The sequence below is a fragment of the Geotrypetes seraphini genome, chromosome 4, assembly GCF_902459505.1.
Source record: "Geotrypetes seraphini chromosome 4, aGeoSer1.1, whole genome shotgun sequence".
NCBI classification, from domain to species: Eukaryota; Metazoa; Chordata; class Amphibia; order Gymnophiona; family Dermophiidae; genus Geotrypetes; species Geotrypetes seraphini.
In genome coordinates, this window is record NC_047087.1 from 243855909 (window position 1) to 243873730 (window position 17822).

Below are 17822 nucleotides of genomic sequence, written 5' to 3' on the forward strand. Positions count from 1 at the left end.
GAAAGATTTTTTTTCCCCAGGTATGAAGACTTTTTTAAAAGTTTGCCATTGCCAGAATACTGCAACCCAGAAGGAAAATTAAACTTGGCTTCCCATTTGCCGGGATTTTTTGTATGTCCTGATTTGGGGCCCAGATTGTGTAGCGCTTATGGCAAGTAATTTTTTTAACATCTTTTGTTCATAGCCATATTCTTCTTCAGGGATGTGTTTGAAAATTGTGGGAGATTTTATAATGTAGGTAGGAAGGAACAAGATGCATCAATTATCTAACATTTCAGGTTTTCCTGTGAAATCACACCAATGAACTTTAGTTTGCGTATTAGATTTAGTACAAAAATTCTTATGTGATAGGGTAATTCAAGTAATTATATACTTCCGGGTATGAACGTTTAGTCTTTAGGGGTCCATAAACAAGCCTAAGTTTTAGAATAACTGCAGTGCACATTTGTAAATGTCTTGTCTTAAGAATTAAGTTAATTCACATATTTTGGCTACCTTGAAAACCAGATCTAGATATGATCAGTATCACAGGATTGCACCTCTTTGCAGTGTCTTAGTTTGATTTAATCTTATTTAAGTTGAGTAATATTTAATTTCAGTATTTTCTGCTTTTGTATTAATTTTCAACGAGTTGAGCAATCTAACTACTACTTTTAAACTATAGTCGAATTGCCTTTCAGTCAATAATTTATTGCTCCCATTTTAATATTGACAGCTGTACAAATATATAGACAACTGTACTGGTAGATAGCTAAGGATCTGCAAACTGAAGATGCTTCTTTTGGCATTCAGGTGTGATTGCAGCTAAGGATCATGAAGTAGGAACTACCAATCTGCACATTGAAGTTTCTGACACCATAAATGTTCTTGTGTATGTTGGAGTTGCAAAGGGGAATGGAGTCCTTTCAAAGACAGGTACTGTTAAGCACACCATTTTGCATATGTAAATTGAATATGCTTGCTTTAATCTGCAGCTGGTATTTGAGAAACTGTTTAAATAAATGTGTCATAATCCAAGAAAAGGGATCAAGTCTTAGAAATTGAATTATTCAGCTGGCTAAGTAATCAAGAAAATGCTGATTCAAATGCAAAAACCACATCTTTCTATTATTTCATTTGCCAGAGATATACCGTTTCAATTAACAAAAATGTTTTTGTTATAAATAGAACCCAACTGACATTGTTACCTCGTTTCGCAAGTAAGCTTTCACTACAGGGATAGGCAATTTGGTCCTTGAGAGCAACAGGCAGGTCAGGTTTTCAGGATATCCACAAAGAACATACTGTATATGAGATGGATTTGCATGCACTGCTTCCTTGAGATGCAAATCTATCTCATGCATATTTATTGTGGCTATCCTGATAAACCTCTTGAGGACCGAATTGCCTATCCCTGCACTAAGACATGGTATCTTTTCTTAGATTGCAACACACATGATGAAAAAGAAATAGTGATGAAATAGAACTGTCAATTTTTTTTCCTCATTTTACCTTAGGCAAAATAAGTTGAAAAGAATTGTACAGAAGGGATGACAAGAGTTTGTATGGGGGCAAAATAATTCTCTGGTATTTGATTCTGTTAATTTGGAGATGATTTCTAGTTATGATTTATCTTTAAAGGATTTCTTTGAATATATTCATGATGACAAGGTTTTATTGGTAATTTACCTCTTAGGAATAATTATGGTAATGTTGATCAGTATACAGTGGATGTTTTTAAGTGCTGAGAAATGACATTAACTCAAAACAAAACCCCACCATCTAAAACTCAATACCTAACAGTTTATTAAACCATACTGCAGAGTCTTCTTATTGAACTCCAGTGATTCACACAGGAATAGGAAAAAAGCCTCAGAGAAAAGACTTTACTCTTTATCCAGTCAGTTGTTAAGTCATAGGCTTCCAAAATAACCCCACCCTCCTTTTTTTAATACATTCTTGATGCTTATCAAAAAAGGCTCAATAGTTCAATATGCTCATAAACAAATCACATATCGAAAGTCTTCTGTCTTCAACAAAACTTTCTGATTATAGGAGCCACTTATCTTAAACTTGCAATGTGTCCAGCAATTTGCAGCATTCCAGAACCGCTGCTTCAGGGATAATCTTGACTGTTGCAACAGAATCTCAAAATCAAAAAATTCACGTGCAGTTGCGTGCATACGTAGGCAGAAGCTTCTCCTCTGACGCAACTTCCGGTTGAGTCAGAGAAGCTTCCACCCACACATGCACGTGACTGCATGAACACTCCGGCGGCTTTTAACAAGTCTGAAACCTTAAAACGCGCAGAGAAGGTAAGGGGGAGGGAGATGCACGGACCGTGCGGGGGGTGCCGAAGGGCAGTAGGTGGCGAGATGGAAGGGTGAATGCTACGAGGACGGGGTGGTGAAGGGGACGGTGGTCCGGTGACGGGGACAGATTTTTTTTCCCCGTGTCATTCTCTAGCCCTGATCTTAATCCCATTGAGATGCTGTTGGGTGATTTGAAACAGGCTGTACATGCAAGAAATCCCTCAAACATCTCACATGTGAAAGAATTTTGCATTGAGGAGTGGGCCAAATTTTCCTCAGACTGATGTCAGAGACTGTTAGATGGCTACAAGAAGCATCTCACTACAGTTATTTCAGCCAAATGGGGTAACACTAGCTATTAGGGTGTAGGGTGTCCTAATTTATTCCTCAGTTAGAATACACATTTTTGTGGATATCTTTTGTTTCATGAGTAAATCAAGAAAAACTTTTGTTGTTTACTTGCAATTACATCACTTTCTTTTCCAGAGATAAATAAAAAAAGATTTGACATCGATATATGAACATTTCTTAAGAAAGAACTGAATATTTCATGAGGTGTCCTAATATTTTCACATGACTGTATGTATATATATATATATATATATATATATATATATATATACACACACACACATATATATATATAAGTAGATATAATAAGCTGAGGTTTTATTCATGGCAAGATCTTTACTCATGATTATACCACAGAAAGGCAGTTTATCAAATGCTGCCTTAACCATTTGCCTACCTCATTCTGTATTTTTTTCCATGGATGGCACCTGTTTGAACATAAAGATCTTAGGAATTGTTCTTGACTCCCAAATTCTGTATATGGTGCTTTGAGTTGTGCACCCAAATTTGGGTATGTGCTCAATCTGCACATGTAACTTAAATAATGAGCTAATTAGTGTTGATAATTGGCTTCTTAATAAGCAATTAGTGTTGGATTTAATTTAAATTTATGTATGTAAATTTAGGCGTATGATCCATGCCTAAAATTTGTGTGCCACCAAAAAGGGGGCTTGGAAATGGGAGGCTCATGGGTAGATCAAGGGCATTCCACAAATTTGCACACATGGAGAGAATAAGGGGCTTTCATGCCTAAGGTAGGTGCAAGGATTTGCACCACGTTTCACCTAAAGTTAGGAGCGGGTCCTGGGCATAAGCATTATTCTATAAACCACATCTAATTTTAAATATGTTTTGTAGAATACTGGTCAACTTTTTTTTTTTTTTTAGATGCCATATATAGAATTTACCCCCACATGTCAAAAAAAGATATAGCTGAATTGGAAAAGGTACAGGAAAGGCATCCAAATTGATAAAGGGGATGTAATGACTTCCCTGAGAGGAAAGACTAGGGAAGTTAGAACTATTTAGCTTAGCAGAGAGGTATGTAGGTGAGATGTGGTAGAGATCTATAAAATATTGAGCAGAATGGAATAGGTAGATATGGATCGTTTGTTTATGTTTCTAAAAGTACTAGAACTAGGGAGCGCACTATTCATTTATTTTTAAAATTTCTATACCATTTTTATCCAAATTGGAGAAAATGTTTCTTCACTCATAGAAAAATTCTATAAATGGTGCTCAAATTTTGGCACAAAAAAATTGGTATTAATGGTGTTCTATAACGGGCATTCTAGGATCATTGACCTTTATAGAATAGCTTGTATTACTAGATTCATGCTCAACTTAGGAGTTACACCAGCTGAAACCAGGTGTAAATCCCAGTTGGGCACAGATCCCCCAAATTCTATAACACTGCATGCATTTTAAGGTAATACACTGGATCACCCATGCCCCTCTCTTGGCCACGTCCCCACTGCAGAACCAGTCGGAAATCTGCACAATTCTTATAAATGAGTGTGTTTCCTTACAGATTTGCGGTTTCTGCCCTTTTTGGCACTTTGCAACTATTAAAAGCTTTTTACATGCCAAAAATTTGGCATGGAATTAACATCTAACACTTGGTACCATATATAGAATGTGATAAAAAGTAGTTAGTATAGCAGGTTTTTAAAAAGGTTTGAACAAGTTCCTGATGGAAAAAAAAATCCATAAAACATTCCTAAGTCGGTATTTACAATAATTTCCTAATTAACATGCTGCATGTTAAAATTATTCTATTTATGAGTATAGTTCATTATATTTATTTCTTTTGTGAAACCCACTTGAGTGTATTATAGTGCTTTCTTATTGTATACTGCCAACTAACATCTCTTGCCATTGCTTCATCAAGCCATTAGCGAACCAGGAATATAGTTAGGAAAGGCATGTTAAATGTGCTCCAGACTCAGAAGGTTAGGATTGTCAATTGTCTGGCTTTTTCAGGATTCTGCTGATTTTTATGTTCACATCTGGAAGCTAGTAAGATGGCTTAACATGTTTGGACATTTTTCAGAATTTAAAAGCAATCTGCAGATCTCCAGACCTCCCTTGTGTGAATCTGCCCTTCCTGTTTCGAGGGCAACTAGCAGTGGAGACCATTCCAGCCAATTAGGAAGGCTGCTGAAGTCACTTGGAAAAGTTGCTGTGCTGTAGAAACAGTTTTTGCATGTGGTGAGAGATGGAAAAAGAATGAAACACCTCCCACATGTGAAAATCTGTTCCAACAGCTGCAGCAAACGGTGATTCACAGTAACAATTACTGAATTACACCTTTCACAGTCATCCCTTTCTCTCCTCTTGACCCAGCCACATAGAAAACCAACTCAGATATAAATACATAAAAATATACTAACATTCCGACTTGTACAGAGGCCAAACATAGAAACACAATGCAGAAATATGAGCCCACAAAGATGCATACACACAAAACAAATGAACATACAAAACAATTACCGTATTTTCACGCAGATAACGCGCACGCGGGTATAGCGCGCAGAAACCACGATTCTATGTACAAAAACTTTTGTATACCGCGCTCACGGGTATACCGCGCATGCAGCCCGACTGTCCTTTCGCCCGCCCCGACTCTCCTCTGGCCACCCCGACTCTCCTTTCGCCCTCCCCGACTCTCCGTGCGCTGTCCCGACTATCCGTTCACCCTCCCTGACTTTCCGTGCACTGCCCCGATCCCAATCCGGCCTCATTCCGTCGTTGGCTGCCTGCCGGACAGGCGGGTTTGGCTCCCGTCTGTCCGGCCAACTACCAAAGGTACGGGGAAGGGGGGTGGGGGTGTCGTGGGGGTCGGCCAGGGGGGTCGCGGGTCGGCTGGGGGGGCGATCGGAGGTTCTTGGGGGGGGGCGGTCGTTGGAGGGAGGGGGGTTTGCGTCGAGGTCAGGAGGGCCTGGGATCCCTCCTGCCCGTAATGTAGTGCGGGGTGGGGGTAGGGGGTCGCCGTGGTCAGGAGGGTTTGGGCTCCCTCCTGGCCCGATATTGTCGGGGAGTTGGGGAGTCGGCCGGGCAAGAGGGCTTGGGCTCCCTCTTGCTCCGATCGTGGATGCGGGTGCGGGTGGGAGCGCGTGCGAGCGGTCGTTCGGGGTGGGGGTGCGAGCGGTCCTGCTGGGGGGGGTGAATTGGGCGTCGGGTGGGATGGGAACTATGTAAAAAAAATTTTGTATAACGTGCGAGGGGTATGCGCGGTAGGTAAAAACGCGTATAACGTGCGCGTTATATGCGTGAAAATACGGTACATACATGAGTCTCTTTCAAACATTCTGAAGACTGTCAGAGAGACTCTTTCTGCTAATACTTACAAACATTGGTATCATCTTGCTATATTCTCACCATGCAAATACAAGACAAAACAATATTGCATCTTTTCATTTCTAGATTAATATAATGCGGTACCATAAACCACAGGAATGTGTATAGTACATAAAACAAACCAAAAGGATTCAGCACCCCCTCCCTAGATCCAAACACCTTCACAAAGCATACACTGTTAGTTACTGGCCCACTACTCCCCAGGGCATTGAATATTTTTGCTGGAACCCTAATCATGATGTAAACCTTATCCTAACACGAAGGCCCTGATTTGCTGAAAAGAGAGGAATGGGTGATGGGAGTAGGATTGTAGATTAGGAGTATCGGTGGAGAGAGGGAATAGATTTGCAGAACTAAGTATTCTAGGATAAAGTTAGTAGATGAGTTGTTATGTGAATTGGCTTCTGTTGAGGGAGAGAGAAAAACAGCAAGACCTCCCTCTTTCCTGCATTCCCCGCTGCGGAACCTGAGCTCCCTTCAGTTATTCCGCAAACAACTGAAAACCTGGTTTTTCAGCAAATTGTAGCTCTATCCTTCCCCCCTTTCTCTCCCCTCTTCTACACATAAGTTCATGTAATCCTTTTTCTTCTTCTCTACCCACTATTTTAAGTTCTTGTAAACCGTGTCGAGCTCCATTCTCATGGAGATGATGCGGTATATAAACTTAAGGTTTAGATTAGATTAGATTAGTAGAAAAATGCATATCCTGGAGGGCAAGATTGGTGCAGAATTGGCTCATCACCAAAAGATATCCAGGTTTCCATGAGGGTAAGAATGTTGGAGCGCTCCTGACCCAGCAAAGTATTAATAAGATGTACTTTGGAGTGTAGAGAATGAACATTGAAGCTGGAAATATATAAGGCCACAGTCCAAGAGGGAAGGGAGGGTGGGGGGCGAGAAAAAGTAGGGATCAAAGGGATCAAAATCAGTCCTTATCTGGGGAATGATGGGTTGGTGATGGAAAGAGGAGGGTAGGGTATCCTATATCCCAATATCACAACTACTACTTTTTATCACTTATATAGTCCTTATAGCACTGTACATTTTGACATCCAATAGAAGATCCCTGCTTGAAAGAGCTTACAATCTAACTTGGGCAGACAGAAATGACATATAGGCGTGCAGAACCCAAGGTGAGAGGAGTTAAGAGTTGAAAGCAATCTCGAAGAGGTAGTCTTTTAACTTGGACTTGAACGCTACCAGAGATGGAGCCCACCGTAGGGATTTGGGCAGTTTGTTCCAGGCAAACGGCGCAGATAGAAGGGATGGAGTCTGAAGTTGGTAGAGGAAGAGAAGGGATAGGAGGGACTTACCAGCTAAGCGGAGCTCACGGGGGAGGGGAACATAGGGGGAGAAAAGTGAAGATAGATAGCGAGGGGCAGCTGAGTGAATGCATTTGTATGTCAATAAGAGGAGTTTGAATTGTATTTGGAAACAGATGGGAAGCCAATGAAGTAATTTTTGGAGAGAGATAACAAGAATAACAGCTTTCACGGAATATGAGTCATGCAGCCAAATTCAGGATGGATTGAAAGGAAGAAGGATGGTTGAGCAGAAGACCTGAGAGTAGTGAGTTGCACTAATCTAAGCGTGAGGTGATGAGGGCATAGATAAGGGTTTTGGTAGTGTGCTCAGAGAGGAAGAGCCAGATTTTGGTAATATTATAAAGGAAGATATGTTGTATCTGGGCAGAGGAGGAGAGAGAGGAGTCAAAGATGACCTCGAGATTGCGAGCAGACAAAATAAGGAGGATGAGAATGTTGTCCACAGAGACAGAGAACAGGGGAGGTGGTTTTAGGTGGGAAGATGAGCAGCTCCATTTTAGCCATATTCAATTTTAGATGGCGGTGAGACATCTAGGCAGCAATGCTGGACAGGCAGGCTGAAACTCTGGTCTGGTTTTCAGTAGAGATATCTGGGAATCATCAGCATAGAGGTGATACTGGAAGCCATGGAAGGAGATCGGCGCTCCAAGTGAGCAGGTGTAAACTGAGTGGTCCCAGGATAGAGCGTTGAGGTACACCGATTGATAGCAGAATGATTGTGGAGGAGGAATACACAGGAATAGATGATGTTGAAGGTTCTAGGGTAGTACTGAGCAAGATAGCAGAATAGAAAAATAGAGAGCAGAAAAGGCTCACTAAGGAGCACAGAAAGCATGACATGCTCCTTGTTCGGGCATCTTCATCACGCGAGTCATCAAATGCAGACAGCTCATACCTCTGAAAAGCAGGGCTTGCTCTGGAAAGTGATGTCACCTTATGGGCAGATTGTTGAGCACAGGAGGGATCAATAGATGGCTGTCGTGTTAACAGCAGCCAGTTGATAAGCTCGGGGGCTGGTAAACACAAAGCAGGACAGGTTATATAAAGTAATAAAACAGGCACACATGAAAAAAATCCAACCTGCCTGTACTCATGACTTCTTGCATGGTCTTAAGCCAGTCAGTTTTTCTTCCTGTGTTTGTTTACCTATCTACCCTTGGGTATGTGGTGGTCCTTCATTTCTTTTTCTTCTGAAAACTTTTGTCTAGTTCAGTTTCCAAAAACTGCCAAACTGTTCACCCTGGCCATGTGTATGTTTTCATTCATGTTGATCTGCATTTTGGCAGTTCTATAATTTGGTGCAAACACTTGTCAATTATGTACATCAGAGGCCCCCAAATTGACAGGTACAGATGTAAATGCATTAGACACCATTCTATAAAGACGTACCTAAGTCCTATAGGGTGTAAATGCAAAGGGAAGTATATGGATGGAGCAAGGACAGGCTGTGAATATATTTCCAACTTATCCCTGTAACTTAAAGAATATGGCATGCACATTTATACCTGCATATTGCTGGCATAAATAATTGAACTTATATTTAGGTGCACCAGTTCAGGTTTACGCTAGAAATCTGTGAGCCATTGGCACTCTGTATGGCATTAGTGCATCTCACAGGATGCAACGCTACAGAATTGCCTCCAAAATGTACTATGTGAAATGGTTAGTTTGAAGGCTATATTTGTTCATTTTCAGGTGTTGTAAAGAAATTTGAGGAAGAAGATCTGGATGAATGTTTAAGAAAAAGATTGAGAGACTCCAGCGAGGTTCCTGGTGCTTTGTGGCATGTTTATGATATAAAAGATGCCGACAAAATACGAGAGTTCCTGCATAAGGTGAGATTTCTAGTTAGAAGTGCTGTTCTTCACTGAACTCTTTTACAGAGCTGAGTTCCAAATAGTCTTGTGCACACTGCCATACAGACGTTTAGCAGACTAGAGCACAGTGCGGAGAACCAGTAACACTGGTCTCATTTTGGAATTTTGTTGCTGACATTGTCCAACTTGGCTCTAATGAACCTTAATTTGTTCACTGTCTCGCTGCATTTTTATACTTATCTCTTTATTCCCGGTTTGCCCTTTACTCAGGGTGAAAGAAAACATGATTATCTTTTTTTTAAAAAAAAAGGTTCTCTGATGAAATGACCCCCTTTTTCAGAATTAAGTTATATATATCGTGTTCAAACTCTGCTTTTGTACATTTGAACATTTCAGTTGTAGCTGTCTATTCAGTTGCAGCTTGGTCCTAGAAACTGCTTTCTGGATATGCTATTTGCATGCTTACCACCCACTCGTGACCTTCACAATGGCAAGTCTATGACTAGCATATGGATTTTTTGCTTGTTACAAATGTTAGAAATGAGTTTTGTTATATGGAATTTAGAATTTGAAAAGAAAATTGTTATGTAAAATATTTCTTACATCAGTGCTCACTCATTACAGTACAGTTGAGAAGTTGCTAAGACAAGCCGTTAAGTTTGTTCCATTTGCTTAAGAGGTGTAGGGTATTGTAATAAAGACTAGTTTCAGATTTAATACAGACAGTCTGTTCAAAGCCTTTGTTCCTCATATTATAGGTTGCAAAAGAACAGTGTCTAGAGATCCTTCCAGAGCATGATCCCATACGTGATCAGAATTGGTATCTGAACAAAAAGCTACGCCAAAGACTTCTAGAAGATTTTGCAGTAAAGACCTGCACTGTTGTCCAGTTTCTTGGTGATGCCATCATATTGCCAGCAGGAGCACTTTATCAGGTAAATAAATTAGAAATGTGTCCTTTGCTATGACTTTCTCCTGCCACTGTAATCAGGAGGCATAGAGATACCCCACTTCCAGCACAAAGGCCTTATTCTTTATTTCATCATCACCCACCTCAACCCCTTTTCTGAAAGGAAATGAAGTGCTATGAGGATTTTTGTTCCCACTTAAGCAGCAAATATTGTTTAGCTCCTCTAGTTTTTACAGACTTCCTAACAAAATATCATAGAATATGAGCATGTCCCCTAATGCAATCTGGAAGATCAAAATAGATTCTTAAAACCTAGGAGCTCATGTCACATCTGTTCTAGGACTTTCCTTTTCAAAGCTCTGAAGCAGCCTCAACACATGAAGAGAATTCTTTGATTGATATACCTTGCACTAATTGTAGTCTAATAATATCAACTGATTGGTTCTTTTTAGGGCTGCATAGCAATTAAAATTGTAATTTATTTATTTAAAAATGTATATACCGCATAATAACTATGCGATTTACAAAATTACATGTATACATATTTAAGAAATGCTAAACATGTTTCAAGAAGACATTAACTAACGGTATTATTATTAAAATCTTTTAAATTCGTCCTACAAGACGGAAACACAAGATCTCATAAAATCATTTACAGGACAGGAAAGCATTAACAGAGAATAGCATTAGCACAGGAAGGCATTGACAAATAATTCAGTCACAGAATACCAGGCAGCGCTTTCCAGAGCTTGGTGCCAGCCACAGATAGCATTGTTGCCCCAATCTTAACACGAGAGACTAACATCTTACCCTCCAAACGATTAAACGCATGTTTATTTTTTAATTACAAATCTGAATCAAAATGCAACCCTAAAAATAAAGAATATAAAGTAATGAAAAAATAAGAGATACTAATTAAAAATTACAAGTTAGATAGAAGCTCCACTGACAAAATAGTTAGGATAGGCTGAGTGCACTTGGATGGCAACTCCAGCAATGGGAACCTAAAGACAGTACCGGGCAGACATCTATGGTCTATTGCCCAGAAATATTAAAGAAAAGACAATTTAACCTTGACTATACTGTATAATGAGTGTGACTATTGGTCAGACTGCATGGACTGTTTACTATGACTAAAACAGTATGCAGAATAGCTGTAAACAGCCTTACAGGTTTCACAACCTACTTTAGAAAAGCAAACCTAGTTCTTTTTGCTTAAGCACTGAAAATCAAATATTGGCCAACAATTTATACATTTGCAGTATCGCAGGTAAATGCACAAAATGGATGTTTGTACAGAAGTTACAAATAGGTTTATGGGTTTGCCTTGGTATACAGATGTCTTTAATACAATGATTTAATATGCATAAGATATTGTACTGGATATTAATAAATAATATGATAGATATTCATGTTGTGCTGTATTGATCACCAAAGAATATTATATAGAAATGGAACATGGAGAGGCTGCTAGAAAGCTATCATAAACATAATATAAGAATTGCCATACTGGTACTGACCTAAGGTTCATCAAGCCCAGTATTCTTTAGTTGTTAAACAGATGTTATGCTGCTTATCTTAGGAATAAGCAGTGGATTTCCCCAAGCCATCTCAGTAATGGCCTATAGACTTGTCTGTTAGGAAATTATCCAAACCTTTCTTTAAATCCCACTAAACTAACTGATTTTTCACCACATTCTCTGGCAACAAATTCCAGAGTTTAATTACACATATGAAGAAATATTTTCTCTGGTCTGACATGTCTTGTTTTTATATATTTTGTACACCATGCTATTGGTAAATCAAAATGAGTTTAAAACTTTTAATAAACATAAACATTTTAAATCTCCCACTTAGTAACTTCATCACATGCCCCCTAGTCTCCATTACATGCTCGCTTGCTCTTCTCGAGGTTTCTCCTGCAGTAGGTTCTCTGTTCCTTTGATTTCTGCTTCTGCCATGGCTTTTATCACTTCCTCCTGGGTTCAAAATCTGTAAGTCTTTCCATTGACTGAGAACACCAAGCTGAATGGCAAGAGCCATTTATACTTTTTATTCTCCCCTCACAGTCTTTTAAGTCATTCCTTCTCTGTAGTGTTACCAATGAAAGGTACAAAAACATTGTAACCTTATGGTCTTCCCAGTTCAACTACAATAGTTCCTGCATCTTGGCCACTTTTATTTCTTATATAGTTTGAAAATTTTGCACACAGATCAACCTCTCTCTTGGAATGTTGGGATGGGAAGCCCTCATCACATGATCTGTGCATTCCAGACTCACCACTTGGTCCCCTTGGACTCCCATGCATAAGGTTCACTATGGTTCAGCAAATTCTCTGCATAGTATCCATACAGTCTAGAACTCCACTAGTTCAGGCACTCTGATGCAGAGGTTATGCTTCCTGAATCTGTTCTCTACACATCTTCAATTTGTGTGCAGGACTGTTCTGATGCTGTAATAGTACTGCACCCCTTAGAGTGCTTCCAGGTTGATCTCTATTGCTTCCACTTATGAACCAGTTCTGCCTGGAGAATTTTTATGCTGGCTAGGAGCTCTTGCTTCATAGCTCCATCTGACCGAAGCTCCCCGAAATACACCCTTAGAAACTGTCTGGACATGAGTCTTGCACACTTCCTCTGCTTTCCTCCCAGTATTCAAATCTACTCGGCACCCACTTGCTTGCCTTATGCTGACCCTGCTTTGTCATTGTATATGTACTCCCACAGCTTCACTGATTTTCACTTTGTTGCCCATCTAATCACAGCTTCAGTGCTGTACAGTCTCTTCCAGTTTTTGTTTATTAAAATCATTTGATTATCTGCTGTTTCTGAAAGGAATCAACCACACAAAGAATAAAAACATCCCACCAATTAGATTGAGTGTTCTGTTATTGTGGATCCTCTAGCTCCGGCCAGAGCCAGCTCAACCTTTGGACCAGGTGAGGGCCTGGCCCAGGGCACTCGTGATAAAGGGTGTCAAAATCCTAGTTTGGCATCTCTCTTTTTCTTATCCTTCCCTTCTGTTGATGGGGAGGGAAAAATGCTAGTTTGGAATGCTTGAGTACCTGATTGTAAAACCGCTTAGATAACCTTGATAGGCGGTATATAAAAAACAAACAAACCCAGCATTAGTGGGGGTGAGTCTTGAGATGGGGAGCTACTGGCTCATGGATGGGTGGGCGCTAAGGCAAAGGTTGGCTCAGGGTAGCACACTCCCTTGAGCAGGCACTGACTCAGGAGTTCATGGCAAGCAGTTATGTCATAAGAGTTTTATACAAACAGCACTAAGTGGTCGAGCTTCAATCGAAATGCAATTCAAGCTTTGCTTTTTTCATCGTCATCATTATTTCACAGTATTGTAATGGGTTGCAGTTGATCTGCAGAGTATTGATATATGACAGTATACAGTTTATCCAAATAGGTTTATGAAAGAATGTACGGTTTTCTATGATTGGTTGCAAAATTTAAAGAAAAAGTGAAGGTCAATTTCATAAAGTATTTTATAATCTGACAGCAACCTGAATTGGAAAAAAAATGATTTTGTGAAGAGAGATCTGTGGATGATTTTAATGTACCCTACATACTCAAATATAAACTGACCCAAATATAAACCAAGGTAACATCCCTCTAAAAAGAAGGGTAAAGAGTGACTCGAATATAAGCAGGGGGAGTTTATATTCAAGTGCCCTGCACCCTGTCCCCTCTCCTTCCCTGCCCTGCCAGGTCCCCCACTCTCCCAATGCCTTGCAGGCCTAAACCGGGCCTGCCATAAGCTCTGGTGGTCTAACGGTAGGCTGGGACAGGAGGGATCTCTCCTGTCCTGGCCCATCAGGTCTTACAGCAGGCCTAGTGGAGGTCTACAAGTCTGGGAGGGGGAGCAGGTGGACATTGACCTAAATATAATGCCAGACCCCCATTTTTGGACCATTTTCTTGGCCCCAAAATCTGTTTATACAGCAATTCTGATTTTCAGTTTCATAGTCAAGATACACTATATAGAGATCAGATTTGTGAAGTTAATAGTTGAATTTACATTTTCAACGTCTTGTTTTCATGCCAGGTGCAAAATTTTCACAGCTGTATTCAAGTGACTGAAGACTTTGTTTCTCCAGAACATCTTGTTCAGTCATTCCATTTAACGCAGGATCTTAGGCTGTCTAAAGAAGAAATCAATTACGACGATAAACTGCAGGTAAGAATTTAAATAGCAAGCTAGATCCTATGTTAGACTCAATGGGCCAAATTCTATAAACAAGTTCCGATTGTAGGCGGCCAACTGCTGCCTAACCAGCCAATTGGGGTGCACGTTAAAAAAAAATATATATCATGAGGCAGGGAGGCCCACAGACCTGCCTAAACTCACCTAAGGCGGGCCTAGGAGGCCCTACGCACCTACATTTCAAGCAGGTGCTGAACTTATCGCGGCAAGGGATCTCCCTGCCATGATAAGTTTAGCAGCTGCAGCAACCCATCCCACCCCCCACCGCAAAGACTACAGGCAGGAGGAATGCCCATTCCCTCTTGCCAGAACCCCACCCCCTTCCGAACATCACTGGCAGGAGGGATGCCCACTCCCTCCTGACATAACTCCTCATGCCGGAACCCCTCCTGAACATCGCCAGCAGGAGGGATGTCCAGTCCCTCCTAACGGAACAATCCCCTCCCAAACGATGCTAGCAGGAGGGATGCCCAGTCCCTCCTGCCGGAATCTCTCCCAAACATCACTGGCAGGAGGGATGCCCAGTCCCTCCTTATGGAACCCCCCCATAGGGGGTGGAGGCCTAAGGGATATGGCCAATTGGAATTTTAGGCCACTCCCAGTGCATCCCAGAATGCACTGCAAGAGGGGCCTAAGATTCTGGTTGGCCCACAATGCACTAGGAAGGGGCAGGAAGGATGCCTCCAGCCGTCCATTATTATAAGTAGGGGACCCCCTACCTTATAATGAAGGGGTTTGGGGGAGTGTGGGCTTATGGAGTCCAGGGGGTGGAGGAGGGGGAGTTCAGGGGGCGGGGGGTTGTGGAAGGAGGAACTGGGCATCCCTCCTGCCGGCGATGTTCATGGGTATGTGGGGGTTCCAGCAGGAGGGATTGTGCATCCCTCCTGCCCGTAGTCTTCACAGTGGAGAGGGGGGGTGGAAGGGGACGTGTGGCCATGGGCGCTAAACTTATTGTGACAGGGAGGTCTCTTGCCGCGATAATCTCAGCAGCAACCCGATTCTCTAACCGGTACCTGTGACATGGATGCCAGTGAGAGAATTTTGGTATTATGCAGGCTTAGGCACAGACAAACACAATTCTATATAGGACGCCCGTGTGTGAATCTCAAAAGCTGCTTAGGCGGCTTCTGAGACTTGGCATCCTATACAGAATCCAGCCCTATATGCTAAACAATTTTCTTTCGGTGTACAGTTGTGTGTACTGTCACTTTGCTAGCATTATCCACAGAGAATAATAATGAAGGTGACCACAAATCAAATTTTGTAAAGCTGTCTGCCACAAAGAACATTCTGGTATTTCAAGTACAGCTCCTGAACTGCTGGGTGCCCATAACTCTGGACACAGCAGTAGCATACCCATTCTTTTGAGGAAAGCAGACTTCTGAATAAATTGCAGGAGTTTCCTGGTTGAGAGAAACCAGATATAATGGCTGCCACTCAATTTGTGAAAAGATTTTGTTATTATAGTTGAATGATTATACTAGATTTGTATGTAGGCTCTATGCTACATTATATGTAGGATATATAAAAATCATTTAATTTTTTTTAGCATGTTATTTACAAAGTGCAAAAAGAAATGTACCATATTTACAATTTGGAAGTATTGCACTCATATTCTACCTTCACAGAAGCCTACCAGTAGAGCACAGTTAGCTAAATTCTGGGTTTTGTTTTGTTTTTGCAGATAAGTAGAAATTAGCAATTACCCGAATTTGAATAAAAGGTTTGAATTCAGTTTTCTTTCGACCCAACCACATGTCATCATATAAGTTTAAATTGTATATACACCTTTCTGTGGTGGTGTAGGTTTGTAGCAATTAATCAAATTTTTAGAAAATATCCACTGTGGATGTAAACCTGGTCAAGCCAGTCAACCTAATTCAATGTCTAATTCTGCTAGGTATAAAATATTTTTAATTTTTAGAATGTAGTCATCTTTAGGTATCTTGATTTGGATCCAGAGAGTGAGTTCTTATATTTATGGATTTGTGTTATCTTGAACTTCTATAAAAAAAACAAAACATGCCATTGATTCAGTAGACTTCAACGGAAACCCATCGTAACAGCTCATGAATGGGTAAATTCCATTCCTCTTTGATTATTCTTTCTTGTATCTTTTTATATTACAGATAAAAAATATTCTGTACCATGCAGTTAAAGAAATGGTGAGAGCTTTGAAGATACATGAAGGTGCAATGGAAGATACAGAAGAAAATTAAGTGTCTCTTGGGTTTTTTAATTTGGTTATAAGGCAAGCTCTGTGCACACTAATTTAAGTCTCAAGACCATCAGTGCCAAGAAAATCTAATCCTAGTATTTTACTTGTTACTGACACCTCAGCAGTATAGCTTTGTATATCACTGTTACTGTGATTGTTAGGCTTAAGATAATTATAAAGAGCAGTGTTCTACTGCCTTGTATCATAGTGTACATTATAAGAAAGTTTGTGAAAACGTCAGATTTAAATGATGTATTTATTTTTTGAAAAAAAAAGAATCAAAATTCTATCCCATGTTGAAATGTAAATGTGACTTGTACAGTTTGCTAAAATTTGGATATTTTTCACTACATTGAGACGGTTACTGTGAGGGTGGGACACTAACACCAGCTATTGCCTGCATTTGGGAAATTGCTGAATCGCACAGCAGTCATGTCATAATCTTAAAATTACTGCCAAATAATTGTAAACTTTGTATAGTATTAAAGTATGAGATTAGGTATTCAATGCAAACACTTCAATGCTTTATTGAAGCTATTCAGTGTACAATTAGACATTTGCAAAAGATGTAATTTATTTGAAACAAGTTGTCTCATTTTGGTAAAATTTATGTGAACTTTTGAAGCTAAATATTAAACTTAATATGCTATGTAAATATATACATATATACATTCAATGATGTATTTTTTTAAAACATTTGCTTGCTTTAATTTGTTAGAAGTGCAAGTGTTACACATGCTTTGTACATTGAAGTTGAAAGGGGTTTTACATTTTCCATTAAAATGACTTTATCAGAGATTGGCTTTCTTGCTTGTTTTATACATTGTTCAAACCTTTAGAGATATTAATTTCTCTGGGTAGAAGTAAAGTTCATCTATGAGTCAGCCTGATTTTCTATAAAACCACAAGTTTAATTTATTTGGTACACTATTCTGCCCTCTAGAGGTTTCATAGGAAATTGCAAACTGGAACATAAGAATGACTAGCTTGTAATACAGTACAAGTCCAAAAATCCAGACTGTTTAGGGATCAGGTCATTTCAGGCATTCCAGATTCTCAGGCAGTACTTTTAAAATTCAAATTTAAGGAATACAGAAGAGATGAAGAACCCAGTTTGTGGATTTGTTTACTGAGGAATACAGAACGCTTCATTTATCAAAAGGGGTATGTTTTTGTTTTTGTTGTTTTGGGTTTTTTTTGGGGGGGGGATTTATTGACTGCCTTTTTAGGAAGAGATTCACCTAAAACAGTTTACAATACATTGAATACTAATCAGGTTCACTTAATCTAATCTAATCCTTAGGTTTGTATACCGTATCATCTCCACGTTC

The 17822-nt window shown here is 40.0% G+C and overlaps 1 protein-coding gene across 1 annotated transcript in view; it reads left to right on the top strand.

Annotated features, from left to right (window-relative positions):
- Positions 1-17289, top strand: part of JMJD1C (jumonji domain containing 1C) — a 593631-nt gene extending 576342 nt beyond the window's left edge. The window contains 6 exon segments of the mRNA XM_033941997.1: positions 21-151; positions 793-915; positions 9023-9162; positions 9903-10079; positions 14115-14246; positions 16403-17289. Coding sequence (XP_033797888.1) covers positions 21-151; positions 793-915; positions 9023-9162; positions 9903-10079; positions 14115-14246; positions 16403-16492 — 793 coding nt within the window. The 3' untranslated portion in view covers positions 16493-17289.
- The last annotated feature ends 533 nt before the right edge of the window (positions 17290-17822 follow it).